This window comes from Podarcis bocagei (assembly GCF_964188305.1).
Source record: "Podarcis bocagei genome assembly, chromosome: 12".
NCBI lineage: Eukaryota > Metazoa > Chordata > Lepidosauria > Squamata > Lacertidae > Podarcis > Podarcis bocagei.
Window position 1 is genome coordinate 15,995,743 of NC_138137.1, and position 12,757 is coordinate 16,008,499.

The 12,757-nt window shown below is 41.7% G+C and overlaps 1 protein-coding gene and 1 long non-coding RNA gene across 5 annotated transcripts in view; one reads left to right on the forward strand and one right to left on the reverse strand.

The window, feature by feature from the left end:
* The window catches only part of ANO10 (anoctamin 10), a 94,220-nt gene extending 86,493 nt beyond the window's left edge, over positions 1 to 7,727 (reverse strand). For 2 of the 4 annotated variants that reach the window (XR_014000939.1, XR_014000940.1), the window contains exons 1-2: positions 3,003 to 3,152; positions 416 to 610 (exon numbers count right to left, since the gene is read on the reverse strand). Coding sequence is in view for 2 of the 4 variants with exons in the window: in XM_081164563.1 (XP_081020689.1) it covers positions 416 to 610; positions 3,003 to 3,141 (334 nt within the window). In the remaining 2 variants the exon portion in view is untranslated. Of the gene's footprint in view, positions 1 to 415; positions 611 to 3,002; positions 3,157 to 7,571 lie in introns of those variants that run through there. The other 2 variants (XM_081164563.1, XM_081164564.1) reach the window with 2 other exon arrangements.
* Positions 607 to 2,913, forward strand: LOC308570334. The gene is made up of 2 exons (XR_014001136.1): positions 607 to 728; positions 937 to 2,913. It is a non-coding gene; the product is annotated as an uncharacterized lncRNA (long non-coding RNA).
* Positions 7,728 to 12,757: the final 5,030 nt, after the last annotated feature.

Here is a 12,757-nt window from a genome sequence, read left to right on the forward strand (position 1 = left end):
ACCAAGACATGAAAATGCAATCCTAGAAATGTCAAATTAGAAGAAAAGTTCATAGAGTTCAATGAAACTTACTCTCAAAGAAGTTTGTATTACAGTGTCAAACCTCCAGTCCCCTACAATGGATAGTGACTTGTTCAGATCCATTTATTAAAAAGCACTGGAATCCGCTTTTTAAAAAAGTTGCTCAAGAGTCAAATTTTAAAATTCAACAGGTTTTATAGTAATGACATGAAAATTAAGCTAACCAATTTCCACATAATGTAGAAAAGCATGATCACATTTCAAAACTCAGAAATTCATATATTTTCATGACTGAGAGGTGAAAGTTCAGTGTTCAGTTTAAATGGTTTTTATGCCCTAAAAAGCAAAAACATGCAATTATGTTGGGAACAATTCTAAAAACAGTTTGATTTACCTGCAAAATCTTTGAAGGTTTTTCTAGCGGTATATGTAAAGGCTCTCATTGTGTTATCATTACATTCTTTCACCAACCCCACTGTTTCAGCTCCCAGAAGCAGCCTCAGGTGAGATGCTCCAACAAGATAAATATTCTGGTTCCCTTCTATTTTCTTCCCATCTGCCATCAAGGGTTTCACCAAAAGCTGGGCTCCTTCAAAATAAGGCAAGAAATTAAATGGAATGTAATTTTAATATAAGATATTTTAAATACCTAATGAATTGGACTCATGCATTGCTCAGACCGAGTTTAAGAGGAACAGCATCTAAAGGTTCCAGTTACAGATAGGTAGCCGTGTTGGTCTGCCATAGTCAAAATAAAAAAATTCCTTCCAGTAGCACCTTAAAGACCAACTAAGTTAGTTCTTGGTATGAGCTTATCTGAAGAAGTGTGCATGCACATGAAAGCTCATACCAAGAACTAACTTAGTTGGTCTTTAAGGTGCTACTGGAAGGAATTTTTTTATTTAGCATCTAAAGGGTTATATAAAAATGATTCCTTATCTATAGAAAAAGTTTGGGTTATCAAGATAATAAAACAGAACATTCAGTAGTAAGGACATACTTAAATATCCAACCATCAAATCATTAAGATTTGAAAATACTTAAGTTTGGCTGGATTGTGGCCAGAGTTAGATAGATTTAAAAGGCAAGTGGAGCACAAGCCTCTGCTTGTGAGCAACAACTAAGGAACAAGTACACACCTTGCATATAAGAATCTCAATGCTGCTTATGGTTTGTGTGTGTTTTAAGAAAAGCCACTTAAGTGCAAAGAGGTGGAGGGAACATTCTTTCATATGTGGTGGACTTGTAAAAGGGTAAAAGAGTATTGGGATATGATCCATAATGCAATCCCCTCCAGAACAGGTTGAACACCACTCAAGCAGCTGAATGAGTCATCCATTAAAAATACCTCTATCTTTTCTAATCTAAGGGCAGCAACACGGAACAGCTAATCCATTTCTTGCTGTTCTGGATTTAGGTTCCATGTGATTAGGAAGTATGCTGGCAATTTTATGAGTTACTAGAACTCCATTGAATTGTATTAATTGCTTTGCTGAAACAGTTGCTGTTGTTTGTTTTATTTATATGCTGTGTTTGGTATGGTAGTTGCAGCATTTGTTGTTGCTTTAATGCTTTTGTGAGTTGCTTTCAGCTCAACGTTTGTTGTTAGGAAAGCAAAAGACAAATCTTAAATCAAATCAAAACCTCCAGGCTGTCACTATTTTTCAGGAGGGAGACCAGAATTTAAAGTGGATTTAAAGTGCTCTGTTTCCCATGTGCAACAAATCTACTGGAAAACAGCAGATGAATGCTCAATAAAGACTGCATACAATCTAACCCCTGCATAACTTTTGTACAAGCAAATCCTGAGGAATTCTCAATAAATAGACCCTCTTGAGCTGCAGGGTTTATTGGCCCTCATCCAATATATTAGAACGGCCAAGCACTACTTTTGGGAGGAGACTCTTGAGAGTCCCATGGACTGCAAGAAGAACAAACCTCTCCATTCTGAAGGAAATCAGCCCTGAGTGCTCACTGGAAGGACAGATCCTGAAGCTGAGGCTCCAATACTTTGGCCACCTCATGAGAAGAGAAGACTCCCTGGAAAAGACCCTGATGTTGGGAAAGATGGAGGGCACAAGGAGAAGGGGACAACAGAGGATGAGATGGTTAGACAGTGTCCTCGAAGCTACCAGCATGAGTCTGACCGAACTGCGGGAGGCAGTGGGAGACAGAAGTGCCTGGCGTGCTCTAGTCCATGGGGTCATGAAGAGTCGGACACGACTAAACGACTAAACAACAACAACACCTCTCCTGGATTTGATAAAAAGGAGAGACAGAGCGGAGTGTCAACTGCAGATTGGCAACATCTTAGTTGAAATATTTAGGTGTCCTTGCCCAGTGCTTTCATGTAGATGACAAATAGCACTGGCGAATAAAACCCTCAACAGCACCCAAATTGGCCATCCTAACGTACTTCCAAAATCCAACTCAGGCAGCCTATCCAGAAGGATGCTACAGTCAATGAGATAAAAAGCAGCTGAAGAGAATGAACAGTGTCTTTATTTTGGCAGTCTCAGTTGTAAAATCAAAAACCCACCTGAAATTGACCTAGGCAAACCATTTCATCTAAGAGCATCTGGAGTTGACTTAGCACATAAGACTTGTAGCTTTGTAAATGAATGCTTACATGAAAACAACCTTTAGAAACAGATGATTTCGTGTAAATGTGGGTGGCAGCCTTGCTAATTAGGCTTGCACATATTAAAGGAGACTTAAAGAAAATGTTCACCACACAATTTCAGCGAAAAAGGAGAGTTTATTTGTCAATCAGTTGAATATGAAGTATCAAGATAATATTCAACCATGCAACTTTCATCTATATAAATAAAATCTCAGAATAAGATCCTTTTTTATTAAGAAATATTTAAATAAACTATATATAATACATTATCTATTTTTGCTCATTTAAAATGTATTTGTATAATTGTATTTTCATACTTTAAGAAACAGAGATTTCCGTAAAAGTAAAGAGTACCAACCTCCATTTTTCTTCTTTTCTATTATCTTTTGTGTCAGCCATTCTTTCGTTTCATCTTTGGTGTCTTTTGCAAGCTCAACCACCACAAGTGGTTTGAAATTCGCCTCAAATGTGTCATACGCTGACCAGCTTATCTTCATCTTTTGGATAACTGGCTTACCAAATGAAGGAAAAAAGAACAAAATAGTTGAGTGCTGCAGAAGAAATGAACATTCAAGGGTATACAATTTACTGTAAATCAACAACTGGGTAGAACTATCACCTACTTTTCTTTTGCTTCCCCCCTCCCCCTTTTTTTGCTTTGGTAAAAGCAACATTTCACCTTCAGCCTTGAAGAAAGGATATTCCAGTATTTCTACATAGCTTGTTAGACTACAATTATAGACACGTGGTTGACAAAGTTCAGCTGTAAAGACTGTATTAGAAAAACCCAAATATATATAATTTTCTATCAAATATGGCAAGCCGTCTGATCAAATCAAATGAAAAGGTTGAATTGAAAAGTTACAGTTTAAGTTATTTAATAGTGCATTTTGCTCCCTAGATTTCATTTAGTGAAATTAAAAAGTATAGCTTCCTAAATGTACTATGAAATCTTAACTGTATCTACTCTGAAGTAAGTCCCATTGAATTGTAGTTGTAGTCATGGAACACAATCCCATATTAATGGCAAATTAATTTGTTTGTAAACCCCCCTATTTTCAATATGGGCTTATGCCCAGGGATTGCAATCTAAAACAGCATAGCAAAGGATTGCACTGCTACAAAGTTAACACATTTACCCAATTCCGAAAATAGATAGGAATATCCTTTGTACACTGCAAATCTTCAATGTTTCTCAATTCAAACTTTGGCCAAGATAACTGTGCTGCTGTTAGCACTTTACATCATCAGCATTAATGGCTAGGCCATAAGTGAATCTTTTGTTATCCTCTCTCCCTTGGTTAAGCATAACAGAGATAGACTCTGTCTAAATCAAATTAATATACAGTGGTACCTCTGGTTAAGAACTTAATTCGTTCTGAAGGTCCGTTCTTAACCTGAAACTGATCTTAACCTGAAGCACCACTTTAGCTAATGGGGTCTCCTGCTGCTGCCACGCGGCCGGAGCACAATTTCTGTTCTCATCCTGAAGCAAAGTTCTTAACCCGAGGTACTATTTCTGGGTTAGCGGAGTCTGTAACCTGAAGCGTCTGTAACCTGAAGTGTCTATAACCTGAGGTACCACTGTACTATTAGGTAACATTTCGAAAGACTTTTTTTTCTTTTGCTTATATAGACATGCAATATATATTTATGGTAATAACATTATTTAAATTTGATTGTAAGAGCTTATATTAGCAATACTATAACAATGGATGGAGACTCTCTAGCCAGCTTCCCTCAGGATATATTAATACTACTGTATGATCAGAAATCATATGATCGTAAAACTAGGGAACGCTTCTCAAATTATTTAGGAACAATCTGTTGATAATTCCAGTTACCAAATTAGGATACTGTGTGATTTATACTCATGTCAAACAAGATTGAGCCACTCCTTGATGCTTCAAAAGACTTAGTTAGATTTGCAAATAAAACAAGTCTAGTGTCTTGACAAGTTACCATTTTCCTCTTAAGTGAGCATTCATTTGCATGGGAAAGTTCAGATAAGCAACGAAGGAGGTGGTGTCACCACTAAGTGCTCTGTTGACTGCAGTTTAAATGTTTGGACACATTAGAGTCAAGTACACAGTTACAATTAGAGAACAAGGATTCCAGGAAGATTTAAGTTCTATCTATAACTTTTATATACAGAAACATTCAAAACCCAGCTGGAACAAGTGTTTTCTTGATGCAACGCATCACTAAGGGTTCAGAAAACACTGTTTTTATCATGATTTAAGGCTGTGCCAAGTTAAGAGAGGCTGATTGTCATCTTCAAAGAAAGGCATCTGATTTTGGGCGCCGTGAAAGCAGATTATTTAATGTACTATTGTTATCCTTTAATCCTAGGAAGAATTTGTTTGTTTGTTTTCATAAAATTTATACACTGCTTGTTTGCAAAAAACAACCCGAAACAAAACAAAACCACCTCAAAGTGGTTTATAAAAAGATTAAAGAAAAAAGAAAAAATTACTATACTTTAAAACATACAAAAGTTAAAATACTAAAACAGATTAAAATTACCTCAACTTCCTAAGCATCTGGGTTGAAACAATAATGTTTTTGGCGGGCCCCCCAAAAAAGTACAGTTAAGTGAGCTTTTCTGCCTCAGGCGTCAAAATACCTTGCAGGCCTTGAGTATTATGCGCCATAAGGGGAGCTAGGAAGCAGTCAGCTGCTCCAAATCAGGCAGAAAAATGTACTGAGCCACACCTCACCCTTCCCCTTACATAGAAAAAAATCTCCCTATTTGAGTTGAGTTGCAGAAGCTGTTGCATGATCTTACTATCATATATGGATATATTGGTCCCTGAAATGGGAACCGATAATTAGCTAGTGTATACTTCCCAGTGTGTACACTGCCGGGGCAGAAAAATGCAAGTGTATACAGCTGTCAGACTCCACCAAGGAGGCACGGGCAAACTGACGGATGTACCTCTCAGATATACATGTGGTTGAAAGCAGTTTATCCAGGGCATTCATATGATGCATTTACAGTCATACCTCGGGATAAATACGCTTCAGGTCGAGCGCTTTCAGGTTGCACTCTGTGGCGACCCGGAAGTAACGGAGCGTGTTACTTCCGGGTTTCGCCGCTTGCGCATGCGCAGACGGTCAAAATGACGTCATGCGCATACGCGGAAGCGGCGAAGCGCAACACGCGCACACAGACGAGTTGTTGCGTCTTACGTTCTTCTCAGGATGCGAACGGGGCTCCGGAACAGATCCCATTCGCATCCCGAGGTACCACTGTAGATGTATACCTCAAGGTGCCATTGAGACAAAAGGCGCTTCCAGATGTACACTTATTCCAGATGTATGCTTATTGTAGAATCAGCATGCAATTATTATTTTGAAGCATCTACATAACAGTAAAGGTAAAGGGACCCCTGACCATTAGGTCCAGTCGTGACCGACTCTGGGGTTGCGGCACTCATCTCACTTTATTGGCCAAGGGAGCCAGCATACAGCTTCCAGGTCATGTGGCCAGCATGACTAAGCCGCTTCTGGCGAACCAGAGCAGCGCATGGAAATGCCATTTACCTTCCCGCCGGAGTGGTACCTATTTATTTGCACTGGTGTGCTTTCGAACTGCTAGATTGGCAGGAGCAGGGACCGAGCAATGGGAGCTCACCCCGTCGCGGGGATTCGAAGCGCCGACCTTCTGATCAGCAAGTCCTAGGCTCTGTGGTTTAACCCACAGCACCACCCGCGTCCCTCCTAAACATTACTGCCATCAAAATGCTAGTCTCCCCCCTGCCCCAATTCAATCGGGATCTACCCTTTCTGGAGGAAATCCAGTAAGCATTTTTTTAAAAAGTTTTCATATGTGTGCGCCAATTATCCATTTGCATCATTTCAACGACTCATTTACAAGCCTTCATGACAATGGCCCCCCGCCACGGCCTTTTTAAGGCTATAAAGTAATTTTTTGGCCAAAACTGTACAGATAATTCTATGGTGGCTCCAAAAGTCATGTTCTCCCCCCTCCTCCTCCTCCAACTGCAACTTTGCTTCACAATCAATTTGACGGGAAGTTTTCATAGTCCCAAAATCTTCCTCGGGATTTGGCTTCGCCATTAAAAAAAAACATTGTGTGTGTGTGAGAGATTTTTCATTATAAAAGTGGCAGTGTTGACATGCCAAGTCTCTCCCTCTGCAGTTAGTTGACTTCTCTCTCGAAATAAGCTGATTCATTTGACAGGACTGCTCTGAAATTCCCCCTCGCTCCGCTACAAAAACCATGGCTCAGTGGGTGGGTGAGAGAGAGAGAATCAAGTAAATAAATAAAAATACTTAACTAAAAGTAGGGCTTTTGACAAGGTTTTTTTTCCCGAGCGCTTAGGGATGGCAGTTTACTTTCGATTAAAGAAAGCCCTTCCTGGAGCAGGATTTGGGGTGACGCCCCGAAAACCGGAACGTCGGGAACCGGGCGAACTTCTCAAGGCGCTAGTCCCTGTGGAGGAAGCGCCCGTTAGGGATTTAGCTGGGAAACGGGGGGAAATAAAACACCTCAACCCAAGAGCAGCCGCTCTTTTCACGGGGTCGGAAAGGGAGTCGCTCCGGGGAGCCTCTCAGACGCGGCTACCCGCCTTGCCATCCCCTCATGGCTCTCGGGCAGGGAGAGCAGGCGAGAGGCGAGGCCGGGCGGCGCCAAATACGGGTGTGCGCTCGTGTAAACGGGGCGAAAAGGAAGGGGCGACGCCCCTCATCTTCCCGACACATATTTTATTTAATTTTATTTTTTCCCCTTTAAATGTTTATCCTAAGCCTCCACATAGCTCCCCGGCGGCGGGTTTCTCTCCCCGCCGCCGCCCTTTTAACGGTTTCGGGGTCGCAAGCCCCTCCTGCCTCTCCTCCCCCTCGCTCTGAGGGGAACTGAAAGAGAAAAGGGGCTCCTGGCCCCCCTCACACATTCACTCACCCGCGGCCTCTTCTCTCCGCGAAGGAGGAGACAGGCGGGGACAGCCGCCAACGGGAGGAGCCGATCGGGCCACGAGGACGGGGCGGCGTGTCACTGGGCCCGCCCCCAACTCCGGGTCTAGTTGCGAGAGCGCAGAGTTTCCTCCGAAGGGGTTCTTCCGCCGTTGGTCCTTTCGGACTTTTTTCTTTCTTTCTTTCTTATTTTTTTTAATTATTTATTCGGTTTTCCAATTTACAGTTTTACAATCACATATACAACATAAAGACAAGATTCCGTAGAATCTCCTGGACTTGCCTCCTCCACTTTGTGGGTCTTCTTATTAATCATTTCCTCCTGCATCTTTTTTAATAATCCAAATCTTTTACATCTCCATTATGTCCAAAATTCGCCATTAAGCTACAAGTGCTATTCCAATCCAATGCTTTTCAATGTGTATTATTTTGTTTGATGTACTGTGGCTTGCCATTGTTTTATTGGTTATAGTTTAGATATTATTTATTGTAACTGGTGAGTGGATTTCAGTTTAACTTTTGTATGCTGCTATTGTTTTATACTATTATAATGATTGAATGTTACTTTTTTGATGTAGGTTGCCTATTTTAAAGTTATGTTTTATTATCACATTTTTTATTACATTAGATTGTTATAAGATGTACATTTTTTGTTTCTTCAGCTTGTAAACCGCCTTGAGTATTGTAAAATATAAATACAGTATACAAATTAAAAATGATGACGATGATAACAATTTTAACTGTTTACAATGGTTTTTTAAAATAAATTGTAAAATTTCCCCATTCTTTATTTAAAATTTTCTGATTCTTTCAATTTCTGTTGTTTTTTCTTTCTTCTTGTCTTCCTTGTGGGTTTTTGCAGGGAAGGCGTCTTGGATCTTGGGACTGGGAGCGAGGGGTGGGGATCAGGGATGAATAAAATATAGGGCGGCAGGCCCCACCCCACATAATTAATCACATGACACAAAACACACCTTTTTTTTGAATGCCCATCAACTTTTGGGGCAGGGGCTCAAATACTTTATTGGGGGGAGAGCAAAGAGAACTCAGCCCCTAGGAGTTGACTCCTATGGTGGGGACACACACAGGCCTTATTGTTGCAGAATTCAAAAGTCCTTTCTAAAAGTAGTATGGGAGGGAAAATATTTTCAGTGATCCCCAAGGCGGGCAGCACCTGGCACCCCTCTAGGTGGGGGTCTACCTGGGGGAGTGTTCATAGGTAGGGGCTCTGCAGGTGTAAATGACTATAGGGCTTTGGGAAGCTGGTTATCACTGGATCAAATCCCATCGCTTTGGTTGTCTCAGCAGTCTTGAGTGGATTTTGAATAAATTTGCAAAGAATGGTTCCTATGTACTTTAAACCACGGAGCCTAGGACTTGCCGATCAGAAGTTCGGCGGTTCGAATCCCCGTGACGGGGTGAGCTCCCGTTGCTCGGTTCCTGCTCCTGCCAACCTAGCAGTTCTAAAGCACATCAAAGTGCTAGTAGATAAATAGGTACCGCTCCGGCGGGAAGGTAAACGGCGTTTCCGTGCGCTGCTCTGGTCCACCAGAAGCGGCTTAGTCATGCTGGCCACATGACCCAGAAGCTGTACACCAGCTCCCTCGGCCAATAAAGCGAGATGAGCGCCGCAACCCCAGAGTCGGTCACGACTGGACCTAATGGTCAGGGGTCCCTTTACCTTTACCTTCCTCATTAAGTTGTGCAAGCTGCTGTGCTGAATAATGCTTTTGGGCCGGCCCACCCATGAGGCATGATGAGGTGACCGCTTCAGGCAGTTAAGATCCATAGCGCAACAGATCCAATTGCCTGCAGCAACAGTAGCAACAGATCTCAGTGGCTGCCATTTCCTTTTTTTCCCTTTTCTTTTTTGCAAAATTGTTAAGCTTATTTTAAAATTTTACCTTTTTTAGGATCTTGGCCAGGAGTTGTATTTTCACTTCATATCCCAAATAAACGAAATCCTATCATTTATTACATAGTCCACCCAGGCCTTGGGAATGCTATTATTATTATTATTATTATTATTATTATTATTATTATTATTATTATTATTACATACTCTGTCCATCTGGCTGGGTTTCCCCAGCCACTCTGGGTGGCTCCCAACAGAATATTAATAATGATAATGATAATAATATTAATGATAAAGCAATAAAACATTAAAAACTTCCCTAAACATGAGCCCTTAGTCATAAGCCAAAAAGTTGTGTGGTCTAATCAGCTAGCTATTGTCAATTAAATACAATAACAACACCATGATATTCTAAATAGAATAGGCTGTAGCCAATATTAATCCTAAGAATAGACTAATTGAAATCGATAGGCTCAGAATACATCCACTGAAATTGATGGACATGCGTAATTAGGTACTTTAATTTCAGTGGATCTACTCTGATAAGATACAATGGGAAATAGGTGCCCATGGAAATCTGAGATGGACCTTCCTAGTTAATGTGTTGACGGTGCCACATTATGAAACATCATTCTCTAATAAATGCAAAATGGCTGAGAGTTTCATTTATGCTTTTAAAAAAAATGTAAACGAGATGAGACACTATTTGTTGTTGCCTCCTTAGAGGATGGTTGTGTTGCAATTCCCTGGATAGCGCTAGCTGCCTGTGGGGTAATAAAAAAAAGGACGAAGGCGTGTGCACAATTCAGGTCGATAAATATTGCCCACAAGAATATTTTTGCTGGGTTGGGTCTTTTTCACAATGGAGATCCTCAGAATTTAACATAGCTGAGTATTGGCTAATGGGTTGTAAAGTACTCTCTCTGCCACCCTTGCAGATGATGTGGGGTGTTGCACAACTGCATTTTGGATGGAAGGAACTAGGCAATAGTTCCATATCACAATAACATGTTGCTAAAGACCAACATTTATACTCAACACTGTCATAGGGAGAGGCAGTCCTTGAGATATTGCAATCCTGAGCAGTTAAGGCTTTATACAGGTTTCCCTCTCTGCGTCAAATAACTGGGGTCAAATAAGTGTTGTTTACTTTCTATAATACATGGAAGACGTTCGGGACTTGGAGGTTTCTAAGAAGAGGTTGGATGGCCATCTGTCACGAATGCTTTAGAGTTTCTTACATTGCAAGGGGTTTCACTAGAAAGATGACTCTTGGGTTGCCTTCCAGCTCCATGATTCTGTTTTTCTCCTTCTGTTCCTATCATTTTATGTAATTGTCTTTTGGATAAATTATAAAAATGATAAATAAAACATGTTCTATTTGCAAACAAAACATTTAAATGCCTGCCTATCTACCGGTAGGATGGGGGTGGAGGATGGACGTAGAACCTCAGATTTGTATTGATTTTTACTTATCTGGGGGGACAGCTGCCCCCCTGCCCCCCTTGTCTACGCCCAAGGGGGGGGGTCACAGGAAGGAAACAAGGTCGGAAGGAGGCTGTGGTCAGAAAAAGGTTGGGAAACCCTGGGTTAGAGCATTGTGCTGATAATGCCAAGGTTGCAGTCTTGATCCCTGTATAGGAGAATTGCATATTCCTGCACTGCAGGAAGTTGGACTAGAATGATTCCCAGGGTTCCTTCCAACTCTACAATTCTATGATTCTATATTTGTGGTTGTTGCTGCCAGCAACATGAATGGTGGTTCATGGTGGGCAGAAGCTGTGGAAGCTGAGACTTGATGACCTGGTTCTGCACTAAGAGACAGCCAAGTGTCATGGTCCAGTTTGCGGGCGGTCAAAGTCCTGGCTGAGGACGTCGGGATCAGGGGCAAGATGGCAGGGTGGGAGCAGGAACGAGAGTCCAGAAGCCAGGGGTCCGAGGGTCAGGAAGCAGGGAGTCACGAAGTCAAAGGTCCGAGGATCAGGAAGCAAGAAGCCAAACGCAGCAAGGCGAAAAATTAGTTGCTATGGCAAAGAGCCGAAGGGAAATGCTGACCTTATATCCCTTAACTTCTGACACCAGATACAGTGAGTTACCAAGCGGCCTCACCTGTGCTGCCGCGCTTTGCCTCTCCAGAACAAATTTAGGAAGGCCCCAGTCCTGCGAAGCCCTACTGGTCACAGGGCCTGGCTCCTGCACGCACTCCTGACACCAAGATGGTCTCTGGCCTCTTCAGCAGCCAGGGTCCCGCCCTCCCAGGCTAGGTAGAATAAGGCCTGCAGGCAGGTCTTCCAGGATCCAGTTTCCTGGATTATTTTTAGGAAGGCGTATGCTTCAGATGTATGGTGTGTATGCAAAGACTTGAAAGCCCACATTTTATATGGAGAAAGATTTGAAGGAATGGAAACAATATCACGCATATGTTCAGGGTGAGAGTTCCAGACAGTAATAGAAAATTGTGGGCAAGAGACCTTTGGGTAGCTGAAAATGGGTTTGTTGGAGGAGTGAAGGTCATAGGCAGATTGATATACAGTATTAAGAAATCAAGGAAGACAGGCAAGGCTCTTGAGCACTTAAAGGCAATCACAATTAATTTGTGATGGGAGTGGAGAGCCAGTGTAGGATAAAGGTGCATTGCCTAAACTTCCTTTATTATCTTTCTTTCTTTCTAACCTGTTATCTTGCCTCTGATTCACAGTCCCAATCTAATTTCTTTACCCCATAAAAAGCAAAGGCAGTTCATAAGAAAGAAAAAACAACCTTCCAAAATGCAGTTGGGCAACACCTTTATAGACCTTATGGCTGCAACATCAGCTTAACTTTTGTATCAGTATGCTGTTCCGAAAGTAATTACAAAGGTTATTCAGAACATAAGAATAGTACTCTGGATCAGACCAATGGCCTAGCAGCCTGCTTTCATAGCAGCCATCAACTAGATGCCTAGTTGGGCAACTAGCAAGCAGAACATGAGCCCAAGAGCATCCTTCATTCCTGTGGCTTCCAGAATCTGGTACTCGAAAGCATTGCTGTGGAGGTACAGCATAGGCATCATGGCTATTAGCCATCAATAGCCCTCTCTTCCATCCCTTTAAAGTCATCCAATGCAGAATTCAATATGCAAAACTTTTCTCAGCCAGAAGCAGCTTTGAGGAAACAGTAGGCCTGTTGAAAAGACCACCTGGTCCAGCATCTTGTTCTCAGTGGCCAAACAGGTGCTTATGAGGAACCCCCAAGAACATAAACACCATGCTTTATATAACCTGTTTACAGTATTTATTCCCCTGCCTTCCTCCATGTGCTGAGAAACAGGCATGCTCCCC